Source organism: Ursus maritimus, assembly GCF_017311325.1.
Source record: "Ursus maritimus isolate PB19 chromosome X unlocalized genomic scaffold, ASM1731132v1 scaffold_X1, whole genome shotgun sequence".
In the NCBI taxonomy this organism is placed as follows: domain Eukaryota; kingdom Metazoa; phylum Chordata; class Mammalia; order Carnivora; family Ursidae; genus Ursus; species Ursus maritimus.
In genome coordinates this window covers 68378567-68401953 of record NW_024423319.1, presented here as the reverse complement: position 1 = coordinate 68401953, position 23387 = coordinate 68378567, and the positions used below count along the sequence as shown (strand labels likewise).

Here is a 23387-nt window from a genome sequence, read left to right as displayed (position 1 = left end):
CCAGCTTTTCCCCATTGAGAATGATATTTGCTGTAGGCTTTTCATAGATGGTTTTTATGAGATTGAGGAATGTACCCTCTATCCCTACACTCTGAAGGGATTTAATCCGGAAAAGATGCTGTATTTTGTCAAATGCTTATTCTGCATCCATTGAGAGAATTATATGATTTTTGAAATTTTCATTCGGGATAAAATCTAAGACACTGATAGATTTGCGAATGTTGAACCACCCTTGCATCCCAGGGATGAATCCCACTTGGTCATGATGGATAATCCTTTTAATGTACTGTTGGATTCTATTAGCCAGGATCTTGTTGAGAATTTTGGTGTCCATATTCATCAGGGAAATTGGTCTGTAATTCTCCTTTTTGATGGGGTCTTTGTCTGGTTTGGGGATCAAGGTAATATTGGCCTCATAGAATGAGTTTGGTAGCTTTCCTTCTGTTTCTATTTTTTGAAATATCTTTAGGAGAATAGGTATTATTTCCTCTTTGAATGTTTGGGAGAATTCCCCAGGATAACCGTCTGGGCCTGGACTTTTGTTTTTTAGAAGGCTGTTTATCACTGACTCAATCGCTTCATAATTATTTGGCCTGTTAAAAAAATCAATTTCTTCCTGTTTCAGTCTTGGTAGTTTATAGGTTTCCAGGAAGGCCTCCATCTCTTCCAGATTACTTAATTTATTGGCATAAAGCTGTTGATAAAAGTTTCTAATAATCCTTCCAATTTCATTGGTGTTGGTTGTGACCTCTCCTTTTTCATTCATAATTTTATTAATTTGGGGCCTTTCTCTATTCTTTTGGATAAGTCTTCCCAGTGGTCTCTAAATTTTATTAATTCTCTCAATGAACCAGCTTCTAGTTTTGTCGATCTGCTCTATTGTAATCCTGGTATCTAATTCATTGATTTCTGCTCTAATCTTGGTCAACTGCTTCCTTGTGCGTAGAGTAGGCCTGTCCCCCTGTTGCTGCTCCAGCTTCTTGAGGTGAGAATATAAAAACTGCATTTTAGATTTTTCTATTCTTTTGAGTGAGGCTTGGATGGCTATGTATTTCCCCCTTAGGACTGCCTTTGCTGTATCCCATAGGTTTTGGACTGTTGTATTTCATTCTCATTGGTCTCCATAAATTGTTTAATTTGATTTTTAATTTCCTGGTTTATCGAGTCATTCCTGAGCAGGATGGTTCTTAGTCTCCAAGTGTTTGAGTTTCTTCCAAATTTTTCCTTGTGGTTGAGTTCCAATTTCAGAGCGTTGTGGTCTGAGAATATGCAGGGGATAATTTCAATCTTTTGGTATCGGCTGAGACCTGTTTTGTGTCCCAGAACATGGTCTATTCTTGAAAATGTTCCATGGGAATTAGAATAGAATGAGTATTCTTTGGTTCTGGGGTGTAGTGTTCTATATATATCTATGAGGTCCAACTCGTCGAGTATGGCATTCAAAGCCTTTGATTCTTTGCTTAGTTTTTGCCAGGGTGTTCTGTCTATTTCTGAGAGTGGAGTGCTGAGGTCCCCTACTATTAACATATTTTCATCTATATGTCTCTTTATTGTGGTTAAGAGTTGGCTTGTGTATCTTTCTGGTCCCCTGTTGGGGGCATATATATTTATAATTGTCATATCCACTTGTTGGATACATCCTTTAAGAATAATATAGTGCCCTTTTGTGTCTCTAACTGTAGTCTTTAGTTTAAAATCCAATCTGTCTGATAAGAGAATTGCCACCCCAGCTTTCTTTTGAGGTCCATTGGCGTGAAAGATTGTATTCCATCCCTTTACTTTCAGTCTGGATGTATCTTTAGGTTCAAAATGAGTCTCTTGTAGACAGCAAATGGATGGGTCCTGTCTTTTTATCCAATCTCCAACCCTGTGCATTTATGGGACATTTAGGCCATTTTCATTGAGACTGAATATTGAGAGGTATGATTGTAATGATGCCATGTTGCCAGTAAAGTCTTTGTTTCTATAGATTGTGACTTTCTGTTCTGTATCATTCTTGGGGTCTTTTTACCTTTATAGAACCCCCCTTAATATCTCCTGTAGGGCTGGTTTCATGGTTATGAAATTGGTCAATGACTGGCTATTCTGGAAGGTCTTTATTTCTCCATCAATTTTGAATGACAGCCTTGCTGGATAAAGGATCCTTGGCTGCATGTTTTTCTCTGAAAGAGCTTTAAAAATGCCCCCCCCCACCCTTTCTCTCATTCCAGGTCTGTGTAGACAGGTCTGACATAATTCTGATACCTTTGCCTTGGTATGTGAGTAATTTCTTTGCCCTGGCCGTTTTCAATACTGTATCCTTGAATCTAATATTTGCGAAATGCACTATGACATGTCGTGGCATAGGTTTGTCATGGTTGAGGTTGGGAAGGGTCCTCTCTGCCTCTTGGACACGAATTTTTGTTTCCTTTGCTAGATTAGGGAAATTTTCAGCTACAAATTGTTCAAATATCTCTTCTAGACCCCTGTTTTTCTCTACCCCCTTGGGGATGCCGATGATTCTGACATTTGAACGTTTCATTGTGTCAGTAATCTCCCTTAACCTACATTTTTGAGGGTGGATGTTTTTGAGTCCGGGTTCTATTTTAGCTTCCTATTCTACTAACCCATCATCCAATTCGCTGATACATTCTTCTGCCTCATTCAACCTGGCCGTCAGAGCGTCTAGTTTTGACTGCATTTGGCTCATAGAATTTTTAATTTCTGCCAGATTCACTCTCATTCCCACCCTTAGAGATTCTATATTCTCATTAACATTTTCATTAATACTTTTTTCGAGTCTACACATCATCTTGACCATTGTTACTCTGAAATCCATTTCTGATAATTTGTTTACATCCATATCCATTAGTTCTGTGGCAGAGGCCACAGACTCATTGTCTTTTCTTTGCTGGGGGGGATTTCTCCTTCTTGTCATTCTGATGAGGAGAGGTTGCGGGGTTGTCCAGAGCCCAAATTATTGACCGGGACCCGGGCCATGTGCCCTTGTTTTATACGGATCTTAGGTATGTGGGCTTCTTGAAGTTTCAGCCTGCCTTCTGGGGGAGGGGCCTGCTGTGCTGATACTCACGCAACCCTCTTTGGGTAGAGTCTCCATGTCCCCTGCTTGGGGGGATGGGGATGGGCACACTGTGAGCCGGTATTTCCAGGCTTTTGTTCTCTCCCGTCTCTCCCTGTTGGTTTGCTCTGCCTCTTCTGAGAGTCAGAGCAGCAGTGGTGGAATCTCAGCCTCTGTCTCAGAACAGAGGGATATTGGACCATTCTTCCCTGATATTCTGGCCACTTTAACTCTGTTTCTGTTGGTGCTGCTCAACCCTGCAGCGTCCCGGGATGTGCGCCCCACACCCGGCGTCCCAGCCCTCACCTCTAGGACCGGCATGTCTCTTTCCTTTGTGTTTCTAACACTGTCAGCCGCCAGCCGCCAGCCACTCCCACGTGCTCCCGGAGCTCCCAGTCTCAGTCTGTTTCCAGTGAGCACACCGGAGCTCCGTTTCAGTCTGGTGGCGTGCGTTCCCCAGCTCATGGTCTCATTCTGCTCTCTCACAGGTGCCGGTCCGCGAGTCCACCAACTCCTCCGTGTAGGTGGCTACCGCCTCCCGGCGCCCGAACGTGGCAGCTCCCTCCCCCTTCCGTTTATCTTCTGATATCTGTGCGAGGTCTCACGGCTTCCCGCTTCATACCTCAGTACTCATTGCTGGAGATGTTCATTTGTAGAGATCCAGATATATCTTCCTGCGTCTCAGGCTGATTCTGTGGATGTTCAGGCTGGTCTGGTACCTATCCAACTCGACTCAGGGGAGTCGCCGAAAAAGGGGTCCCCTACTCTTCCGCCATCTTAACCTCCTCTCCAAAAAAACCCCCTTCTTGACTACTGGGATGCTTGTATCAGAGTGCTTTGGAATAGCTTTCCCTCAGTTTTCTCAATAAAAATGGTTGGATATCAGTCTTAAATCAGGATTGTGAACCTACCTGGAACTGATATCAATCTCCAGTTTCTATGTCAAGGACATTAAGGCTCATAGAATGTTGATCAGGAGAAGTTGAGTTTCTTAGAACGTTTATTTTCATCATTGCTTCACTTGTTGCCCACTGCCTATCCCATCACTACAAACTTTTTCCTGGCTTTTTTTCCCCTGGTTTTTAAAGGCATCTATGAGCTAGCTCCAAACTATGACTCAGTCCCAGATTCAACCAGTGATCCAACTAAATTTGTCCCTGACTTCCCTTATCACGTATCTCCTTTCTATCTTGAATTTTCACTCATGTTATTGCTCCCTTCCTGGAATATACCTGTTCATACCTTCCACAAATATCTATAAGAGCTCACTCATTCTCCAAGACCAAATTCATGTTTCATTGCTTCCAGAAACCTCTCCATAACTATTCTGGCTCCCACTGACCTCTACATTTTTGACCTCTCTACTCTTAACACACTTTAAACCACACGTTAAGTACTAAGTGCTCCTCTCTTTACAAAACAGTATTTTCCACTAGTTAATAGAGTTTTTTAAAAAAAAAATCTACTCTTTTCTTCCCACAACTACTTCCCAACACTTCCATTTCTCTCCCACACTTCCACATCTATTCCATCTGTCAATCCTATCAGCTTTTCCTTCCAAATTACCCTTCCATTTTCACTCCCCCTCCCCTAGTCAAAACCACCATCATCTCTCACATGGAAAACTTCAACAGTCTCCCAACTGTCTTCTCTGCTTCTTCCCCTTCCCTCTTCAACCATTCCTCACACAGGAGTCAAGGCCCTCTTTAACAAATATGGTCCAGAGCACATTGCCCCCTTGCTTCAAATGATTCATTCATACACAGAATGCAATCCAAGCTCCTAACTATGGTCTATAAGACCCCACTTAATATGAATCTTGCCATGCTCATTTCATGTCGATCTTTTTTCTAGCTTACTAAAATCCAACCCTACTGAACTTTCACTCTGACCCTTGAGAAGCCATGCTTGTTCCCACCTTTGGACATTTGCACTTGTTGGTCCCTCTGAAATGTTCTGCTCAGAAATCTTTATATCACTCCTTCCTCCTCATTATTTAGGTCTCAGTGTAAATATCACATTCTTGAGAGGCCTTCCCTGAACACCCTTACTAAAGTAATGCCCCTATCATTTTATCACACCACTGTATTTTATTTCCTTCATGATATATTTCACAATCTAAAATTATCTTATTATTTTATGTATGTGTTTTGATGTGCTTATTGTGGATCTTCCCAGAGAGTAAGAATAATTCTATTTTTCACTGTTCTTCCCCAGTCTTACACATTGAAGGTGTGCAATAAATATGTTTTGAGTGAATGAATATGTATGTAAATGAGTGGTTGCATATGCTGCCCAAAACTCACAGCTCAGGGATTGGTGTGGAGAAGAAAGTTTGATGATCACTGAAGGGGATGAGAACAAAAAGAAGACATTCTGGGAAGTCATGTGCCTTTGGACTAGTTAGTATATCATCTAAATTTTCTCATATGGACATTATTGTCCAGGCCACTCTTTCAATACTCTTCTGTTTTTGGACTCTGAGTTTCCTCCTAATTCATTGACAAATTATTTTCTGTTTTCTTATTTTGGTTTCTTTTCCCTTGTACCTCTTAAATGCTGATTTCTGCTTTAAGTTTTATTTCCTATCACTTCGCAGCTTATGGACCTGAAGTATGAGAACACTCAAACTCGCTAGCCTGGACTTCCTCTCCAAACTTTACATTTCTACCCATAACTACCTACTTTGAAATCCACACCACCTGGATTTCACCAGGAACTTAAAACTTGACATGCCTTAAAATGAATACTTTCTACCCAAACCTTACTATCCTGCCCTTGTTTTTGTACTTGCTCTTTTGGTTAATGGTTATCACCATATATATGGTACACAAGTTGGAAACTTCAGGCATCTTTTCTTTTTGCTCAACCCCTCAGCAAAGTTCTGTAATTTCTTTCTCAAATATCTTTAACTCTAACCCTTCTGTCCATCCTTATTGCTTCCACCCATTGGCAGGCTCTCATCACCTCTTGCAATAGCTTCCTACTTTGTCTCTTCTTAAACCTTATTTCTCATTATTCCGTCACAGGGCTGCTATTAGCATTTTGCATGGGATTATTCTTCATTGTTTAAGACTGCCCTACATATTGCTGAAACTTTTATCATTTCTGACTCCTACTATCTAAATATCTAAATATCACCCCCTCCATATCCCCAGTCATTGTGACAACTAAAAGTACCTCCACACATTTCCAAACACCTTTTGGCATACCACCTTGAGTTGAGGGTCACTGAATGAAATCAGTTTGTGTAATTCTTCAGGCAGATATTGCTTCCAAGTCATTGCCCATAAGCTTCCTACTGCCTATAATAACACCCTCTTCACCACCCATCCGTGTTCTGTTCCTGGTGACAGTTTACTCTTCCTCAAATGCTCAGTTTGGATGCTTGCTTCCCTAGAAAAGCTTTATTACACAAGTCAGGCAGAATTTGTTATAGTTTCCTGTGTGTTACTATAGCTCTTGCCAAGACTGTATCATCATCTCCCTTTCACACTGTGAGCTGCCTAATTCATCCTCACATCACTAGTATATAGACAGTAAGTGGAAGAAAACAGCTATTATGTTTTGTGAGATTGTTATTGTAAAATAAAAGGAAGATAAAAAGAAGTGAGGAATAAAAAAGAAGGAAAAACAGAAAGACAGAGGAGGAAAGAAAAGATACTAATTGGAGGAAAAGGAAAAAAGAAAACAGAAGGAAGGGAAAAGGAAAAGAATTTTAAAAAAGAAAGAAAGGAAGACAAAAAAGAGAAATAAAAAAAGGTGGGAAATGGAGAGAAGAGAATCCAAAAAAGAGGGAAAAATCAAAGGAAGAAAGAAATGGGGGAAAAGGAAAAAAGAGAGGGGAGGGAAGGAAAATGAGAAAGAGAAAAGAAGGAAGAGAAGAAAGAAGATAAAAGAATGGAAGAAGAAAATGAAAAAGAAGAAAAGACAAAAAGTAAGATGGAAAAAAAATAGACGGAAGTAAAAGAAAGAAAGAGTGAATGAATGAAGAGGAATAAGAAACGAGAGATAAAAAGAGATAAGAAAAAGATGATGAAAGAGGAAGAGGAAATATGAGAGAGGGCAGGAAAAAGGAGCAGTGGAAAGAAAAGAAGATTAAAAAGGGGTTGGGGAAGAGGGGAATAATGAATAAAGCAAGCTCCAATGGTGAAAGAAAGGAAAAACACCCTAAAGGACTAGGGCAATTATAAATAATAAATTCTTCTCCTTGCTGTTGAGAACTCTAACATGAATTTGGTGGAAAATAACACATTACAAGCCCTAGCTTTATATCTGTCAATTTTCCTATCTATTAAAGCTCTAGTATCATTACTTCTATTGGAAGAGCTGAGGTATGTAAGATAATGTTTTTATATACAATTGTTCATTTCTATTAAATGTCATATAAACTTGTTAAAATTTAAAGCAAAGCAAAAAGAGGATTAAAAAAATCACCAGTAAACCCCCAGGAATCAAACATTCTTAACACTTTGCTACATTTTTTTCTGGATATTTGTTTTTCTAGTTTGTTAAACATAACTGTAAGCATCCAGTACATAAAATGTTGAATATTCATGGTGATGTTTTTAAGTCATCTGAAAAGCTGCCTAATTACATATGTGTATTTACCAATCCTCATCACTGGCTACTGCTTCCTTTTAGAATTCCAAAGCCAAATTCTGGTCCTGGCTTTTCCATTTGTCCTGTGTTTGAAGAGCTACTCCTAAAGGTCTCTCTCAATCTTAATTGGAGATCAAGCCCCCAAGGAAAGAATGAAGGTGACTTCAAATTCAAGAGATCACCAAAGGAGTAAGAATCAATAGGACTTGATGGGGAAGGGTTAAGACAGTAAGAAAAAATAGAACCAAGATATTTAAAATGAGCAAATCACACACACATCCATCCAGGTCTCTGTCTTTTCCTCCCATTAGTAAAGTAAATTGAGATTATCTCAAGGGGCTCTACCATTTCCAACATTCTATTACTCATGAACTCTTCATAAAGAGAAAAGAATTTGAAAGGTGAGAAAAATGCAAAGGTAAAAAGTCTGGGCTTTTGCTAATAAGAAAATTAAGGAATCTTGACCAAGAGTGACCTTGCAAGTCTTTTCTCTAATAAACCCATTCACTCCCTCTCCCCCCAGATCACCAATCAGAATGTTGTTAAGCCATCTACAGCAGCCCTCCTTAGGCTTCCTTTTGTATGGCACAAAAATAATTTCATTTATCTAAAGTAAGAGTGAGCATGGGGAGGTATAGAGACTTGACAGGAGAGCCTGGCTAACTTCGCAGAAGGGAGTGTCAACCTAGGGTTTTGTTTTGGGACCAAGGCTAGAGAGGAGGGTCTTTTTTTCTTCCTCTTCCTCCCCCTCCTCCTCTTCTTCCCTCTTCACCTCTCCTTCTTCCTCCCCCTCCTCTCCTCCTTCCTTCCTTCCTTCCTTCCTTCCTTCCTTCTTCCCACCCTCCCTTTCTCTCTCTCTCTCTCTCTCTCTCTCTCTCTCTCTCCTCATCTTTCTTATTTAGAAGTTCCCCACCCTAAGCCTCACTTGTGCCTGTTGTTTTTTAAATCTCCATAAACGGTTGTTTCTAATTTGCTAAGAACTCTCCCTAACCAAGGAAGTATCCCAAGCAGATGGACAGAAATGAAGTCCCAAGAAGTCTGTGAAGACCAACTTTATGTCAAATGTTTTTCAAACCTAGTCCAGGATGTAATTATTAAATTGTCAAAGAGACTTGTTTGGTTTAGGGATTTTTTTTCCAAATATGAATGGAATTTAAAGAACTAAAATAAAAGTTTAGTGGAGACTGCATGGAACTGACAGATTTTTCTGATAAACACTATTGCCACCTACTGCCTGAAAAAATAATGCACCCTAGAAACTGCAAAGAAAAAATACTGTTACATGATAAAATGTCAGACTAGATAGAATCTAAAGAAATGTTCTCCTCAATTTTTTTTCATGAAAGAAAGGGAAATGAGGGGAAGGGAGAGAGAAAGAGGGGGAATGGGAGGGGGAGTGAGGTTGGGAGAGAGAGAGGCAGGGAAAGAAATGAAAGAAAGTAGGGAAGAAAGGGGAAAGATAGGAAAGGAAGGAGAGAGAGGGAGGTAGGGGATGGGATGGAGAAAGAAAAGAAGGAAGAAATACAGTCACAGAGTGGGGGTTGGTTAGACCAAAATTAAATGGCAAATTAATGAAAGAGCTTGGACTAAAAGTTTTTATGCTCTGATTCCTGGGCTGAAACTGTCACAGCACACCCCACCCCACTCCCAACAGAAGTTTGGAGAAATTATCAAAGAATATCAAAGTTGAAAGCTCTTATAGGTATATCTCCTGGACCTCCTTCCCAATGCAAGGACTGAATCTATAAAATCTCTATATAGCCATGGGACTACACAGGCAAGTCCACCCTCTATCTATATGAGAATTGCCCTGCTGCTGGGCAACATCCCTATTTCTTTCCTGTTTTTCCAGAAAGGATCTCCCTCAGCTCTTTACTTTCTGTCTGAAGCTAAGAGAAAAATCCAAATAACCAGAACACGGAGTGCACATTGAGGAGAGAGAAGACAAGAGTGTTTTGAAAACTTCCTGTGTGCCCTCAGCATTTCTTCTTTTCTTTTCACCAGCCCCCCTCATCCAGCACCATGCCCAACAGAGTCTCTCAGCTTGGGGCCAGCTGTTAAGGCACTTACCAGGGTTGTCAGGCTGCATGATGGCCATGACAAAGGTATGAGGAAAAAGCATGGCTGCACTCTTCCTCATGCCCTGAAGCTTCACAGTATTGCCTTGGAACATGACCCCATGCACGTCAGTCTCTGTGCCCAGGCCAAGCAGGTGCCAGGCCACTGTGTCACCCTTGCACATGTCCAGGCTAGGCAGGTTAGAGAACAGAAACCCATTAATGGCTGGAAAAAAAAACACACACAAGACAGGACAGGAAGATGAGACCAGACTACTCAAGCACTGGCCAGCAGCATAGCATCAGCTCTGTACTATGGTTTCACACAACTTGAAATTTCTGAGTCATCCTGAACACTTCTGCCTTCGTCCCTAAGCCACTTTAGTTGTACTTACAAAATCTGCCTCTTTGGGATGAGCGTCCAACTCGCCTTTCTGACCTCATCTCCTGCCCCTCCTCTACCACACTTCAAATTCTTATGAAACTGAACTTCTTTCCACTACCAGACTCTTTACACATATGCATACACAAGTGTACCAGCCTCTATTATTCCGACACCCTTGAAATTCTCCTCCTTTGGCTTCTATAACACCACACTTTCCTGGTTCTCTTACATCCTTTCTGATTGTTCCTCCTTCATCTTGTTCTTGTTCTTCATCCTTCCATAAAGTACTGGGGTTCCCCCAAGTTTCCATATTCATCTTTCTTTTCTTCACTGTTACTGCCCAGGTTCTGTCCCTCATCATTTCTGGCTTGAACTTCTGCAAAAGCCCTCTCCCTGGCACCCCTGCCTGCAGTCTATCCTCCCACTCCCTTCACACACAGGTAGATGCCACTGCTGTGAGTTCTATTTGTGTTTGCATTCCCAAGGCCTTAAACATGCTAGGTGTTTACAAAACACATATTGAGTCTTCACATGTTGTTTCCTCTGCCTGGAATAAATTTTCCCTCTGGTCTCTCTACAGAAAAGTATTACTCATCCATCATGCCCCAGTTCAAATATCACCTCCCCTGTGAAGCAGAGTTATCTCTCTCTCTCTCTCTCTCTCTCTCTCTCTCTCTCTCTCTCATTTATGTGAAACTTCTGTCCCACACACAAAATTCTTCCATATCACTTACCACAGAGTCCAGTGATTTACTTACAAGTCTATCTCCTACACTAGATTGACCTAGCAGGAATCACATTATTTTTTCTGTATCAGTGTGACTGCCCAATCACCTGGCATGTTGCCTGGTACTACTCAGGTGCTCCATAAGTTCAAATTGAAATGATCTTGGTTCACAGGATTGGTTTACTTTTTCCAGCTGATATAACTGACTGGTGATGAGAACCAAGAGATGGAGTCATAAGACAAACACTCATTCATGACTCCCTCCCATCTTTTGTACTCCTCTTGAAAATACAGGGAGGCCTGCTAAAAACTGACCCCTTTTCAATGTTCCCACATCCACTGGAACAACCTTTAATAAGCAACCCTACTTGGTAATTCCCCTAGATGCTGATGATAACATTGCTAATCTCCTGACTCTGCTTCCTTTTCCTGTAACGTCTAATTGCAAAACTACTTAGCATTCAAACCCCAGCTCAAGCATTCCCTTCTTCCAGAAATCCTTTAATTGGATTGTCCCTCATTAATGCTCTCCTCCTATGACCTCCATGTTACTTGAAGGCTGTTTCACACAATTTGGCATTTAATTATACTTGATCTTGGATTGTTCTATAATTATTTCATGTGTGTTATTAGTCTCATTTCATTGCAAATGCTGGGAACTCTTTGCAAACTGGGACAGTCTTCCCATTCACTCACTCATCCACTTACGTACCTACTCATTAATTGGTAGTTCACTTGTTCAATAAACATTTACTATTTATTAGAAAGTGTAAATAATACTGAGATAAGCAACAAACAAAACTCACCTTTAAGGAGGCTACACTTTAGCAGGTCAAAAGCCATGTAACAAATAACTATATAGAACATGCTATTAAAGTAGTCTGATAAAATGCAATAGTGGTTCATAAGAGAGTGTCATCATCCTGGGATTGGATGATAAAAAAAAATGGTTACATGGATGAAGTAGCTTTTGAGTAGGACCTTAGAGAATGGAAAAAAATTCCACAGGCCAAGGGCAAAAATGTAAGGAGAATCATTTCAACTGGAAGGCAAAGCATTGTAAAGCCATGAAATCAGAAAAGCACAAGGTATGTCTATATAGTGAAAAATAGCCCTGTTTGGCTGGAGTATGGAGTTGAGGAACATGGGTAGTCAATAAAGGAGAAGAAGATAAGACTGGAAATGTATCATTCCAGCTTTCTCTCCTCACTCCCTAGTGGATTCCTTGTTTGCAGTCCTCATTTCACAGCACATTTTTCCAGTGTCCCCCATACTGTGTAACACAGGACACAGCACAATCAAGTGCTAAATATAAGATCTATTGCCTTAGATTTAATTCTTCGATCTAGTTCATGTCTTGGGTAGAGCTGACCAATGGGATCAGTGCTTTCAAGAATGGGAACGTGATTAAGTTTAGGTTAGATTTTTACTTGTAACCTCTCAATTGTAGCTCAGGAAAAAAGCACTTCCCATACCATGCATCCGATTGGAGTCTTGGAAACCCTTGACATCCTCTGAGAGCAGTCGGGAATCCAACATAGCAGCTGCTTGATTGGCATTGCTGTACCAGCTCTTGTTTTCATCCAACACAGTAAAAAGGAGAAAAAACTCCTTATCCACCCCTTTCTGTAGGTCAGTGGAAGAGCATAAGAAAGAATGATAATGGTTTTAGCAGTTGTGGGGTGTACAACTCCAGACCCAATGAGCCCTGATTCTTTCTCATTTCTTTTTCCAGACAGAGACAAGCCCATACCTCCTGCCTAGAACTGTAGTTGTTGCTAGAAAGTTTTTCCTCAGGTAATTTCAAATTGAAGGTGGTTGAAAGAAGTTAGAACAAAATGAAAAGACGGGAGGGGAGGAATGTATGAAAGGGGACAGGGAAGAAGCACAAGATGGAGATTATGGAGAAGACAGAGAGTGATAGAAGAGAGCTTGGAGTCACCTGGGTAAAGGAGTGGAGAAAGGTGGTTAACAGATCAGGAAAGGACTCTAGTCAGAGGGGATTAGAAAATAAGAGAAAATGATATTTAATTGTTATTAATGTATTGTTATTTTTATTATCATTAATTATCACTATTATTACTATTACTTCTAACATTTACTGAGTGTTTACTATGTAATCCAGACACTGTGATAAGCATTTCATATGGATTATTTTAATTAATCCTCATAGAAACCCAAGATACCTTCTTTCATTTTTAACCCCTTACTACAGATGAAGAAACTGAGGCAAAGAGAGGTTAAGTAATATACAGCTACAATGGTGAGCTGGGCATGAAAGAACACAAACAAATATTAAAAGAGATTTAAGAATTAGGATCAAGTGTTAGGGAACACCAAGGTTTAAAAAAACTGAAGAGATGATGAGAGGATACAAAAGGAATAGAGACTAGAATAGGAATAGAGACTGTTTATGAGTGAAAGAATAGCATGCAAAATAGTGTGGGGTCACCAACTATTAATTTCTCATTGGATAGCTTGGTTATTTTTGTTTTCTATTCCCATATCTCTAGAACCCAGTTCCACTTTCAACTCCGAGTTAGCAACACAGCCTTATCTTCCTCCCAGCAGGTTTTCCAGCCAAAAACCTTGGTAATACCTGTTTGCCATCTGCACCCAAGGCACCAGTCTTGCACACCAACAAGGGGCCCACCAGACCAGAATTTGTATCTCTTATGGGATCTGCAGCAGAGAAGTACATCCAGGTGAGACAGGCAGGATCCTGAGCAGTAGGGCCAGCATGGGAGGGGACTGTCCAGCGGTATGTTACTTTTTCAAAAGGCTTGGCTACCAAGCCAGTGTAGGATGAGCCTGCAGGGGGGAAAAATAGGACTAATTATCACATTAGCTAGAGTGAGAATCATCGGCTCCAAACAGTGGGGTAAATATTATAAGCTACAAGGCATTTTGGAGCAGCATCAATATGCAATATAGAATAGTAAAAAGGATCCTGAATAAGAGTGAACAGACTGTAGTTATTTTCTGGTTCTGACAATAGTTGTTATATGCAAACAATGAATCATGGAACACTACATCAAAAACCAATGATGTACTGTTATGGTGACTAACATAACATAAAGAAAAAAATTGTATATCAACTGGGAAATTTAAACTTCCCGGGTTTCAGTTTTCTAAGCTCAAAGGACCTACAGATTAAAAGGGCCTTTAAAACTTATTTGGAATACTCTTCACTTGAAAACATACATTCATCTGCTCTTGTATACTTACCACTTTCTATTTTTTTGTTTTTAAAAAATTTTTTTATTATATTATGTTAGTCACCATACAATACATCCCTGGTTTTTTATGTAAAGTTCGATGATTCATTAGTTGTGTATAACACCCAGTGCACCATGCAATACGTGCACTCCTTACTACCCATCACCAGCCTACCACTTTTTAAAGATCTCCAGACACGCAAGTCACTACCTACCTTCACAGTTTGTATCATCTTTGAATGGTTGTGATTAATGAACACATTCTCCTTTCTATATGTACCTATATATGAGTGGATGCAAACACGTATCAATGTGTATATATATGAAAAACACAAGCACTAAGGCTGTAATTCCTCAAATGGACACAAGTTATGGTCAAGTGATGCATAGAAATTTTTATTTTAAAATTTTTAACCTAGTAGTTAGTTCAATTGCTGGGTCATATGGTAGTTCTATTTTTTTCACTTTTCAAGGAACCTCCATACTGTTTTTCAGAGTTGCTGCACCATTTTGCCTTCCCACCAATACTGCAAGGTTCCCCTTTCTCCTCATCATCACCAACACCTGTTGTTTCTTGTGTTGTTGATTTTTAGCTATCCTGAGAGAGGCAAACCAAGAAAAAAAACTCTTAACTGTAGAGAACAAACTGATAGCTACAAGAAGGGGTGGGGGGATGGGTGAAATAAGTGATGGGGATCAAGGAGTGCACCTGTTGTGATGAGCACCAGGTGTTGTATGGAATTATTGAATCACTATATTGCACACCTGAAACTAATATTACACAGTATGTTAACTGGAATTTAAATAAAAACTTAAAAAAATAAAATAACATTTTAAACTTATTAGTAATCAAAAAAGTACAAATGAAAATAGCTACATAACTTTTTTTGCCTGTCTGTTTAGCAAGATTTTACATATTATAACCCATGCTGTTGAGAAGTGGCTCAAATGACACCTACCCCTCTCACTCAACTATAGAAAGGGTAAATGTAAATGAGAATAGCCTTTTAGGACAAAATGTTGACAAAATGTATCAAAAGCCTTAAGAAGGTTCAGGCCCACAAAAAAGTAAGATATACAGTAAATACTGAAAAGGATGTCCAACCTAATACAAATCAAAACAATGGTGATTTTGGTTATTGTGTTGTCTTCCTGCAAGACTGACATTTGACAAAGATGAAAATGGCTGCCCTGTGCTGTTACTGTTGATGCAAGTCCAAGTTTATGGGACTGCAAATTTTTCCAGATAGCAACTTGGATATAGGTATCAAAATATTTAATGTGTGTACCCTCCGACACAACAATTCCACATGTTAAAAATATATCCTGAGGAAATATTCATTAAAGGGTGAAAAGAAGCACACAAAAGGATAGTTGTAGTAAGAACTTATAACAGGTGGTATAATTTAAGATAGTTTTAACATCCTTTCTTATTCATTTATTATTCCCAACTTTTACAATTTTCAAAAACAGAGAAAATGTTAAAAGGTAGTACAATAATCATCCTACCAACTGGGGTTGACTGTTAACATGTTTCCATCTTTAATTTATCTACATCTATGTCTATGTATATCTACACACACACACACACACACACACACACACACAGTTTCTGATTATTTGCTTTTGCTAAACCATTTGGAAGCATGATGACATCTTACTTCTAAATACATCAGTAACTTTGTCCTATATTGCCACAAGAACATTACTACACCTAAGAAAATATCCTAATATCTAACGTGTAGTCTATATCAGAAATTTTGCAATCATCTCCAGAATGTCTCTTTTAAAAAAAGATTTTACATATTCATTTTGATAGTGAGATAGATAGATGATAGATAGAAAGATAGATAGATAGATAGATAGATAGATAGATAGATAGATAGAGGAGGGGCAGAGGGTAGGGAGAGGGACAAGCAGACTTAGCCACTCAGGGGCCCCAAAATGTCTCTTACAGCTAATTTTTTTAATAACCACGATCAGATAAGGTTTGTTTTTTTGTGTTGTCCCATTTTTTTCCCTGTAGCATTGACTTCTTGAAGAGACTAGACCAGTTGCCTTGTAAAATGTTCTTTTGTTCTAGATTTGTCTGCAACTTTGCCCTTAATGATTTTAGTATTTTTTAAAATATTTTTGGCTTGGGATTAGCATGTATTAATATTCTCAGAGAAAACAAGAAATTAATATGCAATAATCTGATTTCTAGGATTCTCTCCTGAGATGGCAATCCAAATAAAACATAAGCATTTAATGAATCATGGAACACTACATCAAAAACTAAAGATGTACTGTATGGTGACTAACATAACATAATAAAAAATAAAACATAAGTGTCCATTCATTGCAACATGATTTACAGCATTCAAAAATAATGAAAACAAACTAAATGTTCACACAACAGAAGATAAGGTAAATAAAGAATAGCAAATCCATGTAATAGAGTATTTTATAGTCAGTAGCAAGTTTATAATATTACAATGGCATGAGAAAATTGATATAATGGTAGGTAAAAACAGTATGATACAAACCTGCACAAACCACATGATCACACATATATAAATATATATGTTTTTTATAAGCACAGGAAAACATTAGAAGGTATATCAAAAGAATGATACTTATTTTATAATTTTCCATGTTTTATCCAACTTCCATAAAACATATATTTTACTTTTATAATCAGGTCTGTTTTTAATTTTTAATTTTGTTTTAATGCCAGTATAGTTAACATACAGTGTCATATTAGACTCACGGGTCCAATATAGTAATTTGACAATTTCATATATCACCTGGTGCTCAACATGACAAGTGATTTCTATCACCTATTTCACCCATCCCCCACCCACCTCCCCTCTGGTAATAATCATTTTGTTTTCAGTAGTTAAGAATCCATTTCATAGTTTTTCTTTTTTCTCTTTGCTTCTTTGCTTTATTTCCTAAATTACACAAATGGATGAAATCATGTGGTATTTGTCTGTCTCCGACTGACTTACTTCACTTAGCATTACACTCTCTGGCTCCATCCATGTTGGTGCAAATCACGAGATTTCATAATTTTCCTGGCTGAATAATATTCTATCACACACACACACACACACACACACACACACCCCACTTCTTCTTTATCCATTCATCTATCAATGGGCACTTGGGCTTCTTCCATAATTTGGCTATTGTAAATAAACATAGGGGTGTGTGTATCCCTTTGAATTAGTGCTTTTGGGATTTTTAAAAAACTTTTATTTAAATTCTAGTTAGTCAACATATAATATTAGTTTTAGTTGTACAATTTAGTGATTCAACACTTACATACCGTACCCAGTGCTCATCACAACAATTGCAACCCTTAGTCCCCATCACCTATTCTCCCCATCCTGCTGTGTACCTTCCCTCTGGCAACCAACAATTTGGACTTTCCCTCTACGGTCAGGAACAAGACAGGGATGTTCACTCTTACCACTATTATTTGACATAGTACTGGAAATCCTAGCCACAGCAATCAGACAACAAAAAGAAATAAAAAGCATCCAAATCAGCAATGAAGAAGAAAAAACTTTCACTATTTGCGGATGACATGATTCTCTATATAGTGTTTTTGTATTTGAGGGGTAGATACCCAGTAATGAAATTACTAAATTGTAGGGTAGTTCTACTTCTAACGTTTTGAGGAACCTCCACACTGTTTTCCATAGTGCCTGCACCAGTTTGCACTCCCGCCAGAGGGAAAGAGGGTTCCGCTTTCTCCACATCCTTGCCAACACCTGTTGTTTCTTCTGTTGTTAATGTTAGCCATTCTGACAGTTATGAGGTGATATCTCATTGCAGTTTGATTTGCATTTCACTGATGGAGAGTGATGTTGAGCATCTTTTCATATGTCTGTTGGCCATCCAGATGTCTTACTTGGAGAAATGTCTGTTCATGCCTTCTGCTCATTTTTTAATTGGATTATTTATTTTTTGGGTGTTGAGTCGTGTAAATTCTTTATATATTCAGGATACTAACCCTAAAAGCCATATATGAAAAAACCCACAGCAAACATCACACTCTGGGGAAAAACTGAAAGCTTTACACCTAAGGTCAGAAAGAAGACAAGCATGTCCGCTCTCAGTACTTTTATTCAACATAGTACTAGAAATCCTAGCCACAGCAATTAGACTACAAAAAGAAATAAAAGGCATGCAAATTTTTAAGGACAAAGTAAAACTTTCATTATTTGCAGAGGATACTATATAAAGAAAACTCTAAAGACTACACCAAAAAGCTACTAGAACTGATAAATGAATTCAGTAAAGTTGTAGGAGACACAATCAATGTGTAGAAATCTGGTGCATTTCTATACACTAATAATGAAACAGCCGAAACAGAAATTAAGAAAATAACCCCATTTACAATTGCACCAAAAATAAGAACCTAGAAATAAACCTAACCAAAGAGGTGAAAGAACTGTACTCTGAATACTATAAAACACAAATGAAAGAAATTGAAGATGACACAAAGAAATGGAAAGACATTCCATACTCATGGATTGGAAGAACAAATATCATTAAAATGTCAATTAGGGGTGCTTGGGTGGCTCAGTCAGTAAAGCATCTGACTTTGGCTCAGGTCATGACCTCAGGGTCCTGGGATTGAGCCCCATGTCAGGCTCCGTGCTCAGTGGGGAGTCTCCTTGTCCCTCTGCCACTCCTCCACTCATGCGCTTCCCCCTCTCTCCCAAATAAATAAATAAAATCTTTAAAAAATGGTACAACTTAAAAAAATATCAATCAGATTATATTTAAATATATTTAAAAGAATGTGTCTCTTATTGAACCCAGTTCTGCTTTACTATAATATCATGGATTCATTTAACAACATCCATGCAGGACAATCAATTCTGTCTCCTCCCTCATTTCCTCTTCTATTTATTTTTCCTCTAGAGCTACCTATTACCAGCAGCTTGCATTAGTTGGAAACCCTGCTTGCTCACCATCATTGTACACAGTTCCCTCGTAGTCTTTCTCATAGAAGACTCCATGAGGCTGTATACTGAACGGCTGGGAAGCACGGTTGTAAAAGACCACCTGGATGGTGTCACCCACCTCAGCCCGAATCACTGGCCCTGGAAGATGGGAAGGAGAGACAATGGGAATAAAAACAGAGATGACCAGGGAGGATGGAAACAAAATAAGAAGGAGGGAAAGAAAGGGGAGGTGAAAAAGATTTTTTTAAAAATCCTCTCTTTGCAATAATAAGAACAGTCCCTTCCAAGTGTATTGTAATTTACAGTTATAAAAAGCATTTTAAAATCCATTATCTCATTTTGATCTTCAAACATCAAATACAGGAAGGGGATATTTTCATTTTACAAATAAGGAAATTACAGCTCAAAGAGGTGGAATTGATCTTCCCAAATTTGAATAACTGATTAGGAACAGAATCAGGAGTTAAAACCAGGGCTTTCTCCCACCCCACTGTCAGGTTCAATCCCATTTCCCTTACTTTTATTGCCCCTCCTCCCATAGCTGCATTTCCTGGTAGGATCCATTTCAATATCTGATCTTGCCTCTATCCTAAACCATTTCTGAGCATATAAAAAATATTATATCTATGCACAGGTCCTGAACTAGGTATTTGAGGCATGATTCCTGGAGTCTTCTTTGTTCCATGACCCACAACCTCTGACCTAGCTTGGGTCACCTTTGAAATTAACCAGAAATACCAAGACTATACCCTGAATATTTATGTTGGCTCAAGCCCTAGTTCAGTGCTTCTGGTTTGTTTTCTACTCAATTTCTACACCTAATGCTACACCTCTGGTCCAAGAAGCAAATGAAAATGAAAACATAGCATAGCAAAACATGAGATGCCATGGAAAATGTGCTAAGGGAGAAATTTATAGCTATGAATATTCACATTTAAAAAAGATCTCAAATCAACAACGTAACTTTAGGACCTAAGGAATTAAGAAAAGATATACAAACTAAACCCAAAGGTAGAAGAAGGAAGGAAATAATAAAGACTAGAGCAGAGATAAATAAAATATAGAATAGAGAAACAATAAAGAAAATCAATGAAACTAAAAGTTTGTTCTCTGAAAAGAACAACAAAATTGATGAACTCTCAGTGAGATGGACTAAGAGAAAAGAGAGAAGACTCAAATTACTAAAAACAGAAATGAAAAGGGAGGATATTACTACCAATTCTACAGAAATATATATATTCAGAAATATATATATTATATATTATATATAAATATATGTATTTTTCAGATGTAGATATATATATGGTTATATATATACATATATATATATGTATATATATATATATATACAGTATTATGAAAAATTGTAAATCAACAAATTGGATAACCTAGATTAAATGGACAGTCCTAGAATAGAAAACCTACCAAGACTAAAGCATAAAGAAATAGAAAATCTGAATCTTATTGTAACTGGCAAGGAGGTTTTTAAAATTTTTTTTTATTTTTACTTTATTACAGTGTAGTTAACTTACAGTGTTGTTAGTTTCAGGTGTACAATATAGTGATTCAACATTTCCATACAACATCTGGAGCTCATCACAAGGAACCCCATCCTTAATCCCCATCACTTATTTCACCCACCCACCCCCATCAACCTCCCCTCTGGTAACTGTCAGTTGGTATTCTTATAGTTAAGAGTCTGTCTTGTGGTTTGCCTCTCTCTCTCTCTTTTCCTTTTCTTTTGCTCATTTGTTTTATTTAATTCCACATATGAGTGAAATCACATGGTATTTCTCTTTCTTTGACTGGCTTTTTTCATTTAGAATTATTCTCTCTAGCTCCAACCATGTTGGCGCAAATGGCAAGATTTCATTCTTTTTTTCTCGCTGAATAATATGTCGTGTGTGTGTGTGTGTGTGTACCATCTCTTCAACTGATGGACACTTGGGCTGCTTCTGTATATAGTTTGCTGCTATAAACTTACAGGTCTGTGTATCCCTTTGAATTAGTGGTGTTGTATTTTTGGGTAGATATCCAGTAGTGGGATTACTGGATTGTTGGGTAGTTCTATTTATAACTTTTTGAGGAAAATCAATATTATCTTTCACAGTGGCTGCATCACTTTGAATTCCCACCAATGGTGCAAAAGGGGTCCCTTTTCTTGAAATCCTCATCAACACTTGTTGCTTCTTGTGTTGTTGATTTCAGCCATTCTGACAGGCGTGAAGTGTTACCTCATGTAGTTTTGATTTCTTTTGCCTGATGATGAGAGATGTTGAGCATCTTTTCATGTGTCTGTTTGTCATCTGGATTTCTTCTTTGGAGAAATGTCTATTCATTTCTTCTGCCCATTTTTTATTGAATTATTTAGGGTTTTTTTTTGAGTGTTGACTTGTATAAGTTCTTTTTTTTTCTTTTTAAAGATTTTATTTATTTATTTGACAGAGAGAGACAGTGAGAGAGGGAACACAATCAAGAGGAGTATGAGAGGGAGAAGAAGCCTTCCCGCTGAGCAGGGAGCCCAATGTGGGGCTTGATCCCAGGACCCTGGGATCATGACCTGAGCCGAAGGCAGACACTTAATGGCTGAGCCACCCAGGTGCCCTGAGTTGTATAAGTTTTTTATATATTTTGGATACTAACTCTTTATTGGATAAGTTATTTCCAAATTTCTTCTCCCATTCTGTAGGTTGCCTTTTAGTTTTGTTGACTGTTTGCTTCATTGTGATGAAGAAGCTTTTTATTCTGATGTATTCCCAATAGTTTATTTTGCTTTTATCTCTCCTGTCTGAGGAGACATATCTAGAAAGAAGTTGCTACAGGCAATGTCAAAGGGGTTACTTCCCATATTCTCCTCTAGGATTTTTATGGTTTTAGGCCTCACATTTAAATCTTTAATCCAGTTCGAATTTATTTTTGTGTATGGTGTAAGAAAGTGGTCTGGTTCCTCTTTTGCATGTAGCTGATGTTTTGCTAACACCATTTGTTGAAGAGACTCTCTTTTTCAATGAGGACAGTCTTTTAAACAAATGGTGCTGTGAAAACTGGATTTCTACATGCAAAAGAATGAAGCGGGGCTCCTACTTAATACCATATACAAAAATTAACTCAAAATAGGTTAAAGACCTGGAGAGAGGAGGAGTTCAGATGGCAGAAGAGTAGGGGACCCTAAGGTTGTCTAGCCCCTGGAATTTAGCTACATAGTTATCAAATCATTCTGAACACCTGCAAAATCAATCAGAGATCTGAGAAAAGAAATACTGCAATTCTGCTAATATAAAAGCAACCACTTTTGGTAAAATAGGAGGCGTGGAGACATGAATCTGGGGTGATATTTTGGAGGAGATGGCAGCAGGGCAGGAGCCAGCTTAAGGAGGCTAAACCAAAGTATTATAAGCAGAAGAGTGCAAAATTGGAACTTTGAAAGTCTGCTGTAGTGGGCGACATCCCTGGTTTAAAGGTGCTCAAGTGGCAAAGTGGGGTGGAATCCTAGGTGGGACAGTGCCGTCTCTGGATCCTCAGGGTCACAAGAAGAATGTGAGTGTGGCAGAATTCCCAGGTATCAGGGTGGGGAAGCTGGCTGAAAATGAGGAGTCTTGGCTCCAGCTTTCGGCTTGGTGTTGCCGTAAACTGTGAACTGCCGCATGGTGGTGCAATTGTTCTCCTGGCAGGGGCCCAGGAAAAGGCAGAAGTGCAGAGAGAGCCCCTCCCTCCCCTGGGAGGAACACGTGGATCTGCACAGAAAAAGCCCATAAAATTTGGATAGTTGAAACTCAGTTGCATGCCTCAGATAAGAACACTCAGTCACAGGCTGGGTGAACACAGAGTTCAGACAGAAACCAGGGAGACAAGAGTGATTGTTTCTTTGTGAGTGCTCACGGGGCACAGACTTTCAGCTCTGGGGCTAGAGAGTGGGGCACCAGCATTTTCATTCCACCCATCTGTGCTGTAAGCCTTCAGGGAACAAAACAGCACCACACAGTGGAATCTGGAGCCTCTTACACCGAGCCAGGCCCCCTGGCAAAGGAGGCACATTTCCACAACTGCAAGGACACCTGAGAATCAGCTCAACAGGCACTTCCCCCAGAAGACCAGCAGGAACAACTGCCTAGCACCAACTTTACAGATCACAGAGAACTAAGAACTTTAGCTCTCATGGAAAACAGTATAAAGCATTTGTGGTTTTTTAAAAAATTCTTAATTTTTTCAGGTTTTTTTAACTATTACCTAATTTTCAATCCTTTTTTATTATTATATAGAGAGATAGATAGATACATGGTTTTTGGTTTTTGTTCATTGTATTTTATTTTATTTTTGTATATATATGTTTTTCTTTCTTTCTTATTTTGAAATCTAGTTCCTTTTAACAAGCAGAC

The 23387-nt window shown here is 38.7% G+C and overlaps 1 protein-coding gene across 6 annotated transcripts in view; it reads right to left on the bottom strand.

Annotated features, from left to right (window-relative positions):
- Positions 1 to 23387, bottom strand: part of HEPH (hephaestin) — an 84884-nt gene that overhangs the window by 43580 nt on the left and 17917 nt on the right. For 2 of the 6 annotated variants that reach the window (XM_008710665.2, XM_040630667.1), the window contains exons 8-11: positions 19018 to 19149; positions 13429 to 13640; positions 12305 to 12455; positions 9731 to 9943 (exon numbers count right to left, since the gene is read on the bottom strand). In XM_008710665.2, the coding sequence (XP_008708887.1) occupies positions 9731 to 9943; positions 12305 to 12455; positions 13429 to 13640; positions 19018 to 19149 (708 nt within the window). The remainder of the gene's footprint in view (positions 1 to 9730; positions 9944 to 12304; positions 12456 to 13428; positions 13641 to 19017; positions 19150 to 23387) is intronic. The other 4 variants (XM_008710666.1, XM_040630669.1, XM_040630664.1 and 1 more) reach the window with 3 other exon arrangements.